At 47.8% G+C, this 16,722-nt stretch overlaps 2 protein-coding genes across 7 annotated transcripts in view; one reads left to right on the top strand and one right to left on the bottom strand.

The window, feature by feature from the left end:
- Positions 1–7,777, bottom strand: part of TMCO3 (transmembrane and coiled-coil domains 3) — a 51,326-nt gene extending 43,549 nt beyond the window's left edge. For 2 of the 5 annotated variants that reach the window (XM_047082074.1, XM_047082066.1), the window contains exons 1-2: positions 7,546–7,777; positions 3,807–3,913 (exon numbers count right to left, since the gene is read on the bottom strand). The gene's annotated coding sequence lies outside the window, so the exon portion shown is untranslated. Of the gene's footprint in view, positions 1–410; positions 448–3,806; positions 3,914–7,545 lie in introns of those variants that run through there. The other 3 variants (XM_047082046.1, XM_047082059.1, XM_047082052.1) reach the window with 3 other exon arrangements.
- Positions 7,778–8,121: 344 nt separating this feature from the next.
- The window catches only part of DCUN1D2 (defective in cullin neddylation 1 domain containing 2), a 32,368-nt gene continuing 23,767 nt past the window's right edge, over positions 8,122–16,722 (top strand). For both annotated transcript variants that reach the window (XM_047082031.1, XM_047082023.1), the window contains exons 1-2: positions 8,122–8,290; positions 14,497–14,913. In XM_047082031.1, the coding sequence (XP_046937987.1) occupies positions 14,859–14,913 (55 nt within the window). In that variant the 5' untranslated portion in view covers positions 8,122–8,290; positions 14,497–14,858. The remainder of the gene's footprint in view (positions 8,291–14,496; positions 14,914–16,722) is intronic.

Below are 16,722 nucleotides of genomic sequence, written 5' to 3'. Positions count from 1 at the left end.
GCTACAGGTGTTAGCAAGGTCACAACGAAGCAATGACTCCAAAGGTAGGAAATACAGAGCAAAGAAGGAAGAGGTAATAAAACACAAGACAGGCAAGAGAGACACACCCTAAAAACACCACTGAACCTGGCAACTAGATCTCTGGGCACCAGTAGTTACGTCAAAAAAGAAAAAAACACGGGGTGGCTCAGTCAGTTAAGCATCTGACACTTGATTTCAGCTCAGGCCATTATCTCCCGGTCCATGCGTTTGAGCCCCTGAGCTGGGCTCTGCGCTGACAGTGCTGAGCCTGCTTGGGATTCTCTCCACCCCTCCCCCACATGCTCTCCTGTGTGCTTTCTCCAAAATAAACATTTAAGAAAAAAAAAAAAAAAGAAAAAAACCAAACCTACCATTTACACAAGACTTACAGTTTAAAGAAAACAAAATATCAGGGGTGCCTGGGTGGCTCAGTCAGTTGAGCGTCCAACTTGGGCTCAGGTCACGATCTCAGTTTGTGGGTTCAAATCCCGTGTCGGGCTCTTTGCTGACAGCTCAGAGCCTGGGGCCTGCTTTGGATTCTGTGTCTCCCTCTCCTTCTGCCCCTTCCCTGCTTGTGCTCTCTCTCTTTCTCTCAGACATAAACATTAAAAAAATTAAAGAAAACAAAATATTAATATAAACTAATCATTAAAGTGTTTACTAAAACAAGTATCTATACCTCAGTTTTACTAGTAATCCCAATTGTAACAAGTTTATTCTGGTTTCCCAGGCAAAGCAGATCAGATGCAGAAAAAATGAGAGTGTGGCTTATCTAGGCAGAAAATTCCAAACCAAAAATGACAGCCAATAGAAAGTGAAGATAAAACAGAGCTTCTGAAAAACCAGCACAAGAACCTTGCAAAGACTAGCAGCCCAGGGAGTCTGGTGAGGACTGAACTACACCTTTCCGTAGACACCAAAAATACCACTATTGGAGGACAGCAGGGAAACCTACCCATCAAAAGTCACCAAGAAAAAACTATATTCTACCTCAATATTCTGGTTATAAAGTCAGGAAACTGTTCAATTTCAATACATTTTTCAATACATCAGTTTGTAACATCACAGAGAATTTATTTACCTACAATGTTTCACTTTTTCCCCTAACTTGTTAGGATAAGTGACAATGTGCTATCTAAATTACCCAACTTTATATTAGAATTTTTTTTAATGTTTATTTAGAGCGTGAGAGTGCACGCGCGCATGCGCATGAGGTGGGGGGGGAGGGGCAGAGAGAGAGGGAGGGAGACAATCCCAAGCAGGGTACTCCTGGTCAGTGCAGAGGCCAGTGCAGAGGCGGGGACTTGATACCACAAATCTCAAGGTCATGACCTGAGTCGAAATCAAGAGTCTGATGGATGCTCCGCCCAAGTGCCCCTTTGTTACAGCTTTAATACAACTTAAGTAAGCGTTACCACCTTAAAAATAAATAAATGATTACCCAATCTCAGTAGTGCCTAGCAAGATAGTTAATCTGTTATTTTAATAACTCATTTCACTGCTGAACTTCTATTGTTCCAGGAGAGAGAAAGAATTCAATGTTGATAAATACATGCTTTTCTAGTATTTTCAGAACCAAGACAGACATTTCTGATGCTTTGCTAATGTTTCCCATTTTCCCTAAAAGATCTCAAAAAATGATTCTTTTATGGATTTCAAACTTCAGACAAATAACCTGCCACACAGTCTGTGTGTGAACAACAAACACCCCTTCATTCATTTCTGGTTCCTTCCTCAAACAAATTCTTGAAATTAAATAGTTATAACTCTACCCTATGACACATAAAGGACTATTAATTTTTATGAGAAATTATTGAGAACTTTAATTGTGGTCATACTAATATTTCCACTCGAATAAGCTCAAGTCATGGACATGTAGACATGACACTGAAATTATTTACAGACTCTGAAAACATCAATCACTTTTTCATAAATTCATTTCATCTTACCTTTAAACTTGGCTACCAAATCCTGTAAACTACTAAATTATAGCATGTTTTTTCTTGAGTAAATAATAAACTTTTTTAGCTCTAGTGCTATTTTGTTATTATTGTTTTTAATTATAAAAATGACACTTTTGATTTATTATATTTTTACAACAAATTCCTAGACTTTCTATACCTTGAGTCACTGATACAACCTGGGTGGACCCCAAGGCTGCAAGGAGGGCTGATCCCACACACCCTACAATTCCACGTACAGCACTGTTCAGGGACTAACTGTAGAGATGGAGTGGCTGTCAGGGAAGAGGGAGGAGGGACCCCGTGGGATAGAAATGGTCTGTGTCTTGATGGCGCTGGTGGCCACACGAATCAACACGTGACAGAAATGGCAGATCGTAAAACATGCCATGTGAGTAAGGTGAGTGGGTCAAATAGATGCAATCTTCTGCTTAGACTCTATTTTTAATCAGGAGCTACCACTGGGGAAATCTGGGTGAAGGATCTATAGGATTTCTCTGTATTATTTCTTATAACGGTATATGAATCTATAAGCATCTCAAAATACAGTTTTAAAAATTCAACACAAATGCTTACTGTTTTCCACTAACCTGACACTTCTTCTATTTAAACTAGGAAATGCCCTCAACCAGAGCCGAAGGTCTTCAAGATGTCTCTGCTACATGAAAACCCAATGTCACTTTTCATTTAGAGCAACGACAAAATCAGTACTTGGAATACAACTAGTCCCCAAAGTTTCTACTTACACATATTTCAACATTACTTAAAATATGTCATGGGGCACTTGGGTGGCTCAGTCGGTTAAATGTCCGACTTTGGCTCAGGCCATGATCTCCGGGTTCGTGAGTGTGAGCCCCATATCAGGCTTTGTGCTGACAGCCCAGAGCCTGCTTCAGGTCCTCTGTCTCCTTCTCTCTCTGCCCCTCTGCCCCTGCAACAATGAACACTTACACAAAAAAATAAAATATATCTCCACAGCTTTGCCCAATTTTTTTCTTTTTCTTTCTTTTTTTTTTTTTTTTTAGAGAGAACGTGAACAGGGACCACAGAGGGAGAGAGAATCTTAAGCAGGTTTCATGCCCAGTGCCCAACACAAGGGCTCAATTCATGAACTGAGCCAAAATCAAGAGTCGGAAGCTTAATCAACTGAGCCACCCAGGCGCCCCAAAAAATTTCCAATGCTTTTAACTCGTCATATTATATAGAAATCACATACTTTTACTCTATTAAAAGTGCTTAGTAATTCATAAGTGTCACATGTCATTTAGTGGATAAAAACTCACGAGCAAAGCACAATAACACAGTCTAAGACTGGCCTTTCTCAGAGCTAAGGCACCCAAGTAAAGCTCTCTCCCACAGGCCTCTATCTCTGAGTGCTATGAGCACCGCAGGGTATGCAAAGGGACTGTCTCCTTAGACATCTGCTATTAGGACCCACAGAACCCTAGAGCACTGGGGTCGCTGAAGTCCCTGCAGGGAGCTCAGCGGAGAGGAGGAAAAGCAGAGGGAGGGGCGACTCCTCTACTTTGCCCAATTTTCTACAATGGCCACAATTTGAAAATCTCCTGGCTCTGCCTCACAGCCTTCTCCTCACATGCAGCATGGGTCCCCCATGCCCTCTCTTCCTCTGGACCTTCCAGACCCAGTGTCTCCAATTTTCTCAATCAAACTGCTGAGAAAGAATCAAGTTTATTCAACCCACCAGGACAGCAGCCACTGTCTGTGGGGCAGAGGCCAGCCCAGCCAGGCTCCAACCCAGCTCTTTGGAAGGACCCCCGCCCCCATGCACTCAGTGAACCGGGGCCCTCCATATGCGGTACTGACCTGGTACCCAATGCAGTGCCTGGCGCTGTGTGCGGAAGATTCCGAGCAAGCAGCAGGGGTGTGGCAGGAGCAACGTTAACCAGCCCAAACTGGTTATTTACCTTGTTCTGAAAAAGAAAAATATACGGGTGAGTTGTAGGAAATGGCATCAAGTTAGAATTTCTTTGTGATACCAGCAACACTTCCAGATTCAATACAACACAGGAAATGAACAGGAAACAAAAGTGGTGCTCGTGGAAAGGTCTTAGGAAGCAAACTCCCCAATGGAAATAACCTACTTCAATCTAATTTGTGAAGAATTTAACTTAAAACTTGTATTTTATTTTTTAAATAACATCTTAATTTTTTAATTTACATCGAAGTTGTTAGCATACAGTGCAATAATGATTTCAGGAGTAGATTCCTTAATGCCCCTTACCCATTTAGCTCATACCCCCTCCCACAATCCCTCCAGCAACCCTCTGTTTGTTCTCTATATTTAAGAGTCTCTTATGTTTTGTCCCCGTTTTCATATTATTTTTCCTTCCCTTCCCTTATGTTCATCTTTTTTGTATCTTTAAAAAAAATTTTTTTTAATGTTTATTCATTTTTTGATAGAGACAGAGCGTGAATGGGGGAGGGGCAGAGAGAGAGGGAGACACAGAATCTGAAGCAGGCTCCAGGCTCTGAACTGACAGCACAGAGCCTGAAGTGGGGCTCGAACTCATGAACCGTGAGATCATGACCTGAGCTGAAGTTGGATGCTTAACCTAGTGAGCCACCCAGGCACCCCATTTACTTTTTTATTTAAAAATATTTTTAATGTTTATTGTTGAGAAAGAGAGAGACAGAGAGAGAGGGAAGGGCAGAGATATGGAGGGACAGAGAATCCCAAGCAGGCTCCACATTGTCAGCACAGAGCACGACGTGGGGCTCGAACCCACAAATAGTGAGATCGTGACCTGAGCCGAAGTCGGACGCCCGACCAACTGAGCCACCTAGGCACCCCTTCAACTTTTTTGTATCTTAAGGCCCTCGTATGAGTGAAGTCATATAATATTTGTCTTTCTCTGACTCATTTCGCTTAACATAATACTCTCTAGTTCTATCCACATCCTTGCAAATGGCAAGATTTCATTCTTTTTGATTGCCAAGTAATACTCCATTGTATATGGATACCACATCTTCTATATCCATTCATCCATCGATGGACATTTGGGCTCTTTCCATACTCTCTTGTTAATAGCGCTGCTATAGACATTGGAGTGCATATGCCCCTTCGAAACAGCACTCCTGTATCCCCTGGGTACATTCCTAGTAGTGCAATTGCTGGGTCATAGGGTAGTTCTATTTTTACTTTTTTGAGGAACCTCCATACTGTTTTCCAGAGTGCCTGCACCAGCTTACATTGCCACCAACAATGCAAAAGAGATCCTCTTTCTCCACATTCTTGCCAACATCTGTTGTTGCCTGAGTTGTTACTGTTAGCCATTCTGACAGGTGTGAGGTGGTATCTCATGGTGGTTTTGATTTGTATTTCTCTGATGATGAGTGATGTTGAGCATCTTCTCATGTGTCAGTTGGCCAACAGGATGTCTTCTTTGGAAAAGTGTTTATTCATGTCTTTTGCCCATTTCTTCATTGGATTATTTATATTTTTCGGGGGGGTGTTGAGTTTGGTAAGTTCTTTATAAATTTTGGAACTAACCCTTTATCTGCTTTTTCATTTGCAAATATCTTCTCCCATTCTGTCGGTTGCCTTTTAGTTTTGCTGATTGTTTCCTTCACTGTGCAGAAGCTTTTTATTTTGATGAGGTCTCAATAGTTCGTTTTTGCTTCTGTTTCTCTTGCTTGTAGAGAGATGTGTTGAATAAGAAGTTGCTGCAGCCAAGATTAAACAGGTTTTTGCCTGCTTTCTCCTCGAGGATTTTGATGGCTTCCTGTCTTACATTGAGGTCTTTCATCCATTTTGAGTTTATTTTTGTGTCTGGTGTAAGAAAGTGGTCCAGGTTCATTCTTCTGCATGTCGCTGTCCACTTTTCCCAGCACCACTTGGTGAAGAGACTGTCTTTAATCTATTGGATATTCTTTCCTGCTTTGTCAAAGATCAGTTGACCATTGTTTGTGGGTCCATTTCTGGGTTCTCTATTCTGTTCCATTGATCTGAGTGTCTGTTCTTGTGCCAGTACCATACTGTCTTGATGATTAGAGCTTTGTAGTATAGCTTGAAGTCTGGGATTGTGATGCCTCCTGCTTTGGTTTTCTTTTTCAAGATTGCTTTGGCCCTTCGGGGTCTTTTCCGGTTCCATACAAATTTTAGGATTGTTTGTTTTAGCTCTGTGAAGAATGCTGGAGTTATTTTGACAGGGACCACAAAAACCGTATTTTAAATGTGAACAAATTGAATGATAAAAGCATAATTCTTAAAAGATAAAATACTTATAATCTTATAAATACAACTTCCAGATTCATATCTAATTAGAAAAAGAATTAGAGAATAAGTTACAAAAGGGAGAGAGGAAGGAAAGAGAAAGAAAAAATTTTACAGATATTAAGAAGCTTTAAAGTACTTGATGTTAACTGAACTACAAAACCATTATTCCATTAAGTAATCCAACCACTGATGTACTACGTTTTAAAAAGTTGGTATTAAAAGAAAAAAACGAACCAGTAAGACACTCTGATCCAAAGAATGATCAGAAAAACGTTTAAACAGGAAAAAGCAGAACTACCTTATACCTAGGTAATTATGTAAACTAACAAATGTGATCAAAGCCTAACCGCGTTCCCAAAAAGTGTTCAACCATTACTTATGTTTACTCAGGTGCTACCAAGCAAGATCCAAAAAGGACCCAGAGGCAGAGCCTGAAAAGAAGGTCAGAGATCAGCTACCTGCGCTCCCTCTTTCTCTGGAACCACGAAGGCAGGCCCAGGCTAAAAGGGGACCAGTGAAGGAGACCACTGGCTGGCACCCTCACACCACTGGGGATGGCACCTCCCAGCTTATGCTGCTGGGAAGGTGAGCTGGCCTCTGAAATCCAGCCCTCAGCGGGTCTCCCCTCCCTCTTCCAGGAGGTGGAGGCCTGGCGGGGAGGCACAGCGGTGGCAGGCCGCGTTGGATCTTCCGTGTGCCTCCCGTTAACTAGAGTAGCCACCACACCGGTGCGAACTGTAGAGCCTCTGCTTGGGGAACCTATGAACCGACATGCCAACCGTTTAGTTTGGCAGCTTCCCCAGTTTTACCCATAAACTTTAAGTCGTGGCGGTGCAAGAGGCCGGACACCCCACCGCTGTCCCGCTCACAGCCCTCCAGAACCACTGCCAGGACCCCTGTCTTTAGAAGCAGTCTTCCTCCACGCTCCACGCAGGAGTAGAAATGGAGAGCGGGACTCGAACCGAGAGGCTCGGTCTGCGTGAGGCCTCGGAAGGGAAGGAAGGGAGACTCCGAGGGCAGCCCCCGCCACGAGAGAGGAGAAACGGGTGAGGAAGTCCGGGAGAGGGGATACCCTCGGGAAGGGAGGAGAAAGGGACCGGGGAGGGAGCACCCGGGTGGGAGACCCCGGCGACGGAGACCGAGGAGGGAGACCCGGGAAGGGGAGGCCGGGGGCGGGTGGGTACCCCGGGTGCGAGATCAGGGGAGGAAGACCCCGGGGACAGAGACCGAGGAGGAGACCAGGAAAGGGGACCCCCGGAAGGGGAGACCCCCCGGAGGGAGCCTCGAGGCCCGGCGCCTTTCGCCCGAACCTCGAGCAGCGCTCACCTGGACGAGGCCCGACAGCGATGCGTCTGGTTCTCCGGCGCTGCGAGCCAAGGAGCGGACCGGGACGCACCTTACCCGCATCCCTCTCCAGGCGGCAGGCCCGCCCCCAGGGCGGGGACCGGGAGGGGACGAGGACGAGGACGCGGTCGGGCGCGGGGAGGGTCTTGGCTGTCCGTCGCCCTCTCAGGAGGGCCGCCGCGGCGGACGCTGCCCACACCGAAACGCGTCCCCCTGAAAGGGGCGGAGCCTAGGTCCCGTCGGCCCCCGGTGGCGCAGTGCGCATCGGGATTTGTAGGACGGGGCAGACCCCGGTTCCGTCGGCCCCCTGGCGGCGCAGTGCGCGTCGGGATTTGTAGGACGGGGCCGGCCTGGGTGCCGTCGGACCCCGGGCAGCGCAGTGCCGGGTCGGAGGCGGGAGCGATGCCCGCGAGTCACATTGTCGCCGGGCGGCGCTGTGCACGCAGCAGTGAGGAGGGAGCGAGGGAGGTGGGGTCCCATGGGCCCCCGGGCGACGCGGTGCTCGCTGGAGAGGGGCGGGGCCTGAGGGGTGTCGTGGGCCTCTGGGTGGCCCTGTGCACGCCGGGTGATGGAGTTTCCCTGGCGGGACCTGCCTCTCTGCCCCTGCGGCCCTTCCCCGGCAGGTGTCCCGGGAGCGAACGCCGAGGACGAGGACAGCGCGGCCGAGCCGGGGCCCCTGCGCAGACGACCGGAGTCGGCGAGAAGCTGGGGAGCGCCGGGGAGAATGGTAGGTGGCCTGCGGTGTCGCCTGCCGCCGAGTCCCTTCTGCGTACCTGGGGGCCGGGGGGCGCTGGGAGGCGGGGGTAGGGGGGCGCTGGGCGCAAAGGTCACGCGGGCGGCGGGGGCTCCGCCGGGCCTCCGGCCCTGGGGGCCCTGCAGGGAGGCACGCAGGTGGGAACCTGACGGGTGTCTGACGAAATGGAGGCACTGAGCGAACAGTGGAGTGAACCGTGCCTCCGCGGAAACGCGAGCAGCCAGTGAACGAGGAGCGAAGGACGTTTTGGGCAAACTAGCAACTTGTCGATGAAGCGGGGAAGGTAGCGCTTTTGAGCATGAGCACGAATCCGTTGTGGCTAGCAGGTGGAATTGAGAGTCAAGGAAGGGAACACTGCACAAGCAGCTTTGTATTCCGTGCTGAGGACTGTAGGGTTTATCCAGGAGCTGATGGGAGCCATAAAAAGTTTTTGAGAAGGCGAGGTGTGTGTGTGATGTGACCACGTTTGTGTTTTGTCAAGAGGAGAGGAGGATTTGGATCAGAGCGGTCAGGGCTGCAGGGGAGACCAATTAGAAAGCTGTTGTAATAATCTAGGTGGGAAGAGGTGAAGACTTGCATCAAAGATTTTCTGTCGGAATGAGAAGGATGAGAGGAGGCAGAGGGAGGACCTTCACTGAACTATTCAGACGCGGCTCGGGTACCTGAGCAGGTGGTGGTATCATTGACCAAATTAGGAACTGTAGAAGGAAGAGCAGGTTCACGTGGGAAAACAAGCAGTAGGGATGAGAGGAGAGAGGAATCTCCTGGCTGGTCGGACATATGGATCCGCAGCTCAGAAGAGGGGCTTCGGGAAGCACACGCCTGTTTTGAAATGTAGTGGAAACCATGGTAGCCGGTGGGTTTCATCGTTTATTCAATAAATTCAGAGGTTTCTCTGTGCAATGAAGGTAGTGTACACGGTGCTGGGGGTTGATGGTGAGCAGACACGTGTGGGTTTGGTGTTCACGGAGCCGATGTCCTAGCAGTGAGACAAGCACGACCGTTTTATTACAGTTGGGATAAGGGCTGGGGAGAGGCACAGGTTCTGGGAACGTATGGGGTGGGTGAGTGGCGCCGGATGCTGGGGCAGTGATGGCAAAGCCACAGTAACGGGAACTGATGCTGTGTGGGCTGAATTCTCCAGACCGAGTGAGGTGGGGAGGGCAGCCAGACAGCTGCGGTCCTCTGGGCAGCAGGAACAAGCTCGGTGATAAGTCCCCAGAAATGGCAGATGCGTCTGCCTACGGAAAGTGCAGAGTCAGGGGAACGTGGCCCGTGGGAGGCTGCTGAGGGAACTGGAGTCAGGTTGTGCAGGGTCTTCTGGGGCTCAGGAAGAACATGCTCGCTTTTGTCCTCATGGTAGTGGGAGGCTGGTGAGCAGGTTTCCAACAGGAGAGAGATGGTTTGGGGGGAGTGTGTAGGGCAAAGAGCAGAGGCTTGAGGGCAGAACTCGGGGGGGGGGGGTAAAAGCAGCAAAGACGGAGACCGAGAAGGGCTGCCCAGAGAGACAAGAAGACTGAGAGAGTTGGCTCGGAAACCCAAGAGGGAGCTCAGTGGGCAGTGCGGCCGGAAGTTTCTGGATGACCCTGGTGGCTCAGCGTGCTGCCCAGGCAGGATGCACCCACCACAGGAGGGGAGGGAAGGGTTATTAACCAGCGGAAGAGGACCTCGTGGTTAGTGCACAGGGGGGAGGTCCGAGAGTGGATTTTAACCTCACCCCCGGCCTGCTGGATACCAAAGAGGAAAACTGGAGCAAGTTTATGTATTTGACCCATGTGGTTGTGCTGACCGCCCCTTGGAATTTGGCCCTAACTGAGGATTCTGTCGTGTTAAGTCTCTACCGAAGGCATTGCAAGAACTTTTTTTCATTTTGTATATGGGCAGTCTTGGTGCCCAAATTATGTAAGTGATTTTTTTTCAAGGTCACAGTTAAAATGTTTTAGACTTTATCTGTAGTTTAGAGACTTTATTTGATTTTCTTTTTTTTTTTTTTTAATTTTTTTTTTCAACATTTATTTATTTTTGGGACAGAGAGAGACAGAGCATGAACGGGGGAGGGGCAGAGAGAGAGAGAGACACAGAATCGGAAACAGGCTCCAGGCTCTGAGCAGTCAGCACAGAGCCCGAAGCGGGGCTCGAACTCCCGGACCGCGAGATCGTGACCTGGCTGAAGTCGGACGCTTAACCGACTGCGCCACCCAGGCGCCCCGAGACTTTATTTGATTTTCTACTGGATTGTCCATACTTTGATTTCAAGAATTTTGTGTGTTTTGGGGCACCTGGGGGCTCAATCGGTTAAGCATCTGACTCTTGATCTCAGCTCAGGTCATGATCTCATGGTTCATGAGTTCAAGCCCCACGTTGGGCTCTGCACAGACAGCGCAGAGCCTACTTGGAATTCTGTCTCGCCCTCTCTTTGCCCCTCCCACACTTGCACACGTGTGTGCACTCTCTCAAAATAAATAAACTTAAAAAAAGAAGTTTGTGTATTTTAACAAAGTATGACAATTGAACTTACACCTCCCCCCCACCACACACACTTAATTTCTTTGCTGTAGTAAAGCCTCAGTGAGGGCCACCAGAGCGTGAAGGACAGGCCCTGCCAATTTATAGGCCTTTATTAATTTTACATGGATTTAGTCTGTTTTAATGGATCCAGAGTTTGCTTCTTTCCCCTGTAATTTTTCAGTTTATGAGGCTTTTTTTTTCTAGAAAGCTTTATTCCTTTTTCTACAGATTCCAACTTAAGTCTCTTCGTTCTTTTTTGACATGAAGCATGCATAGTTTTTATGTAAGGGGTCACATCAAATTGTTGCATATTTGCTGACGGTCCTCTTCCGTTTCCTTCCGGCCACAGACTTAGGGGTTAAGCTTAGACCTGAGGCTGCTGTTGCTCATTCAAAACCAACACGCTATGGGGCGCCTGGGTGGCTTAGTTGGTTGAGCGTCTGACTTCGGCTCAGGTCATGATCTTGTGGTTCGTGAGTTTGAGCCCCATGTCGGGCTCTGTACTGATATCTCGGAACCTGGAGCCTGCTTCAGATTCTGTGTCTCCCTCTCTCTCTGTCTCTCCTTCCCATGCTCATGCCCTCTGTTTCTCAATAATAAATAAACATTAAAAAAAAAAAAGCCAACACCTTAGTACCACTCTGAGACTCAGCATTGTGGGATCTGACCTTTAAGGCACCTGGAGTAGATTGAGGAGGGATCTGTTTGTTTCTCTATCTGCTGGTCTCCCCGTTTGGTAACTGACATAGGAACAATTCGAGTCACTTTGCCTGGCTTGGGTCCATATACTCCTGTACCTCTTTTTCTAGAGTTTTCAGAGAGTATTTTCCTTTACGCTGTTGATATAACTCTTTTGTCACATGTTAGGAGAAGCTTTAAGACGTGATTATCAAAATACCTCAAGACCAGACAGCACATCTTCCAGACGTCTGACAACATTTACTTGGCACGGATCTGTCAACATATAATGCTAGTTAACTAATTCAGTTACCTTACAGTACGTTACTGTGTTGAATAATCTTGGAGGTTCTAAGAGTACTATGTTCAAATTTTGTTTTGAAGTAAAATCCACATAAGATTAGCTATTTTCAAATGTACAATTCAGTGGCATTGAGTAGAATCAGTGTTGTGCTGTCTCTACCTGCATCTAGTTCCAAAACGCATCATCACCCTCAAAGAAAAACCCTGTGCCATTGAATAGTCAGTCCCCACTCACCCCAGTCCCTGGGAACCACCTGTCTGCTTTCTATGGATTTGCCCATCTGGATATTTCATATAAGTGAAATCACACAACATACAACATGTGGCCTTTCATGTCTGACTTATTTTACTTGTTGTGATGTTTCCGAGGTTCATCCCTGTCGTAGCATGGTCAAGAGTTCGTTGTATGTTATTTTATTTTATTTTACAACCATGACAGAATTTTAAAATGTTGCACTGGTGGCAATTTACATGATACAGATGTCACGAGCATTTCTAGTGATGCGCCAGGTGGGGGACAGACATCTGTCTCCAGTTTAGTTTCTGAGGGAGCCCTTGGCTTTGTCCACCCTCCCCTGGGGAGCCCATCACCTTCAAAAAAGATGTTTTACCTTTTGTCAGCTCACTGTCAAAGCATATGGGGGCTGCCCTAATTTAGCTAAATTTTATCTTAACCAGAAGATATAACCCCAGGCTCTTTGTCTAGTTTTTTAAGTGGCTCAATTTCAGGAAATAGCATACAGGGTATACATTCTGTATATTCCCCCTAGAGTCTAGATTAGGACTGGAAGCCACAGCCCACAGGCACATTGCCTGTGTGTCAGTAAAGTTTTATTGGTGCAGAGCATGTCCATCATCCACACTGTAGAGCTGAGTAGCTGCAACAGAGACCAGTGACCCCTGATGTAGCTCCCTGGGCCTTGTAACCTGAGTTTCACCTTCCCTTACCGTCTGAGGAACTAATGGGCTCCAATGATGTGTGAAAACCCCCAAATTTTATGCAAAACCACATGCTTTACTGGAGAGACGATCTGTGATTTTCACCAGATTCCAGAAGGGACCCAAGACCCCAAATCATCAACAGTCATTGTTCTAAGTAGCCAAAAAGCCAGTGCCCCATGTTACACTAGATCAGCAGTTCTCAGACTTAATTAGTTCTAGTCCCCTATGCGCTTTAAAAAATTGGGGCGCCTGGGTGGTTCAGTCGGTTGAGCGTCCGACTTTGGCCCAGGTCATGATGGTTCATGAGTTTGAAACCCACATCAGCAAGTCATGTGGCCTCTGCTTCACCCCAGTGAGAGTGAGAGAAGCAGATAATGACTTGGGGTTGTTGCGAAGATAGTTTTGTCCTTGGTGGAACCCTTGTGCAGTCTCGGGAGCCTGGGGTGCCCAGACTGTACCTGGAGAGCCGTGTGTTTGATCCGTCATTCTGCTGAACTGCACTCTGCTGTTTTGGCTTCAGCACGCTGTGAGGGAGGCCGGAGGAAGCTAAGCAGCTCTGGCCACAGTGCTGTTTACCCTTGGCGTTGGGGGGAGGAGTCGGTCTGGGACAGAGACACACGCTGCAGTTACCCTTTTGTGAGCCGCACAGAGGCTGCTCTTTCGCGGTTCCGTGCCAGGAGGAGCCAGGCCACTGCTGGGCCACTGGTAGGTTTTTAAATCTTACGAAAACAGATTTCCTAACTAATCCTGTTTTCTTTTGTGGTTTGGCGGCCGGGAGGCTGAGCCGAATTTCAGCCCGCTTCCAGCTCTTGTGTCTGGTGCGCATGTCTGAATCTCGTCCCTGACTCTCCTTTTTTCCTCCTCAGTTTCCCTGGCTCCATGTTGTATTCCACTACAGGGTTCCGGAAGGTAGAACTTATTCTGTGTGTTTTTATAAGCTGTCTCATCCTTTTTAGCACAAGATCAAGAATCCCTCCTTTTACGTGAAACTTCCCCTTCTGTTATTTTGTAAAGCATTTGTGTAAAGCATTAGCATCCAGTAGATTGTAGAGTCTGTGTTGATTTACAGAAAGTGGTGATTCACTGAAGGTGGTGATTCACTTTCATTTCTGGTGCCCTCTTCATCAAGTTACCTTAGATAAGTAGAAATTTAGCCGACCCCTGCCTGGAAGCGCTAGAATGCTATTTTGTTTCCTTACATACTATATATAGCGTGGTTACTGGCCGGTTTGCTATTTTCTGCCTGCCCCAGCCTCTGCCCTGTGTTCCCATTTTTAATTTCTGGCTCAGGTACACAGATCTGTTTGTGATTCATTTAGTCATAACGGGCTTTTTGTGGCTGCTTTTGGAACTTTAGTAAGTTATGCTTAACACTATTCTTAGTTACCTGTATATGTTTTCATCAGTGTGACTCTGCTGATTTTAAACTGGGAAAAATCTAAATGATGTTTCCAAACTGTACAGCCCTCATTAGATCCTGAACTTAACTGGGGCTAAAGAGGACCCCCCCCTCCCCTGCCACAGGCCGTGGTGATGTGGTCATGCCTGGGGTCAGACACCCAGCCTCACTGCATCAGAGAGCTACAGTGTGTAAAAGAGGGATTTTCCTGAGACTAGGGCCGGGGGGGGGGGGGGGGGGGGAAGGGGACAGGGAATAAAGGGTTTTATGCAAATTGAAGTGATTAGAGATTACAGCGTATTTTGTGTAAAAGCTTGATTCTCACAGTCGTTGGCATGTTTATCACCAGATAGATGCCGTCATCCCGGTTTTCAGAGGACGGGGCGGTCTTCCTGACTACGGAGCCATGTGATGCTGTGGCCCGGGGCCCCACGAAGAAGGGGAGCCAGCGAGGAAGCACGAGGTCCGGTGCAAATACCGGCAGTGGCGGTGGGAAACTGAAGCGGAGCTGCGTCCCAGCCGCCTGGCCTTCCTCGTGCTCTCACGTCCCAGAGCGTACACGTAAGCCGTCTCCGAGGGACAAGGTCCTGAGCCTGTGGCATTTTGTCAGGCTGGCCGGAGTGGTGCCATGTGCTGCGGAGCACAGGCCAGGTAGACGCCAGAGGTGACCACGCCGACTCCCCGCGTGCCGTCGCTCCTGCCACGGGCCCCATGAGAAGCGCAGTGGACAGGAGGAAGCTGGAGCAGCTGTACGACAGGTACAGAGGTAAGAGCGACAAGCATAGAGGTAAGAGCGGCCACGGGCAGCCCGCCTCTGTCTCTGGGGCGCCCGGGACCCTTCTGCCTCCTGAGCTGCTGATGCTGAGCCGCAGAGGCCCCTGCGCTTCCGGGGAACCTCACCCGGTAGCCAACCCGGGCCGGGGTGGGGGGTGGCGGGCCGGGCTGTGACCCCGGTTTCCCCCCAGCGCTGCCGGGTAAGCTGGCACCCTGGTGGCGAGAGGGCTGTTGAAGAACAGGACCAGCTCCTAGAAGAAAGTCGGATCTGTGGGTACACGTCCTCTTGTGCTCACACAGCGTGGCTGTGCGGTGGCCCCGGAGCCACCTGGCCGTTGGGGCGGCTTCAGGGGCCGCTCCTGGCGAAGAGACTTTCGTGTTACAGGTTGGGAATGGTGGTTTGTTAGGAACACCAGCGCTTAGAGCGGCACTCTCCCTGTGCAGATTCGGTCACGCTGCCCAAGTCTGGTGACAAGTCTGTACACATCCAGACGGCTCAGATTTCAACAGCCTTTCAGATTTCATATCGGGTGTCAGGTCTGTGCTGTCATCACAGAGGCAGCCACTAGTCAAGAGTTGACTTACTTTTCCTTTCTAGCAGTTTCTAAGGCTAATCTTGTATTTCCAAAACCTAAAAAAAAAAAAAAATACACAAAGCACTCATTTAACCAAGTATTAACCTAAACAGAATAACTCGCTTGGCTTTAAATTCTTGTTGACGTATTATTTTCATGTTTCACTTTTGAAAATACTGTATGTGTATTTTAATCTATTTAGATCTGAAAACAGATTTAAAACTGCATTTTTTTTTTAATCATGGCACAGAAACATACTCTGTAGTAGAAAAACCAGGTTTGTATTTGGAAAACAAACAGTGGTTTTGAAAGTGAAAAGTCATCATTTTGAATAAGCTGTAATGCGCTCCAAGTTACTCTGGCTGAGGTTGTCATGGGGCCTGTCTCGGAGGTCACACACTGTGCAGGTGGCTGGAGGTGTTCAGACATGTCCAGCCACCTGTGAGAGAGTTCCTCCCTGTGAGGGTCGTTCTGTAGTGGAGACCTAACCCTCACGTCCTTTACTCGTGCAGTTCTGGGCCTTTCAAGTAGACACGTTGTGGGATCCCTGTGGGCTCTGCAGAGACGTGCTGTTCCAAGGCCCTGACAGACACAACCTTGTTAGGACTAATGTATACATATGAGTGAGTCCTTGCAGAGTGACTTTAAAATAGTCAGTGTTCCTGTAGGTGAGGGAAGTGCAGGCCCACTGTGCTCTCACCCTGGGGATCTGTATAGCACTGGGAGCGTTGACAGGAGGGGGGTGAGAACCAGGAGCCCTCGGGACAGCTGCTCCCTCATTAATATGGGAGAGCAGGCCGGGAGGAAGCCTGGGCCTCCGCTTGTTTGATTACGGCATTCGTTTTATTTTATGTACTTGTTTTCTTTTCTTTTTTTTAAATTTTCATTTCGATTCAATAACAAGATGTCTATGAAAATATAGTATATAGTACTGAAGTGACCAAAGTTGGATTTTGTGTCATGGAAGAATTTTATCACGCTTAATCTTCATTGGAGCAAAGAGGCTACAAATTTTCTAGTTGTGCCTCCTAAACCAACAGAATTAACACACACGTTGTGATGGCATCTTAGTATACACGCACTTTGTTGGAAATTACTAGACCTGGTTTGGTGAGGTCTTACTGAGATTTTTCTAGTAGATTTTATTAGATTTCCTGATGAAGAAATGCTAAGTTCCTTAATTTCATTTCTAAACCAGAAATAGGGACAGAGGGAAGCCTGAATTT

Source organism: Lynx rufus, unplaced genomic scaffold (genome assembly GCF_022079265.1).
Source record: "Lynx rufus isolate CCGP_SWC_20201006 ecotype Redwood Valley unplaced genomic scaffold, mLynRuf1.p SCAF_1, whole genome shotgun sequence".
NCBI lineage: Eukaryota > Metazoa > Chordata > Mammalia > Carnivora > Felidae > Lynx > Lynx rufus.
The sequence above is the reverse complement of the archived record's forward strand: the minus strand, read 5'-3'. Positions and strand labels throughout refer to the sequence as shown.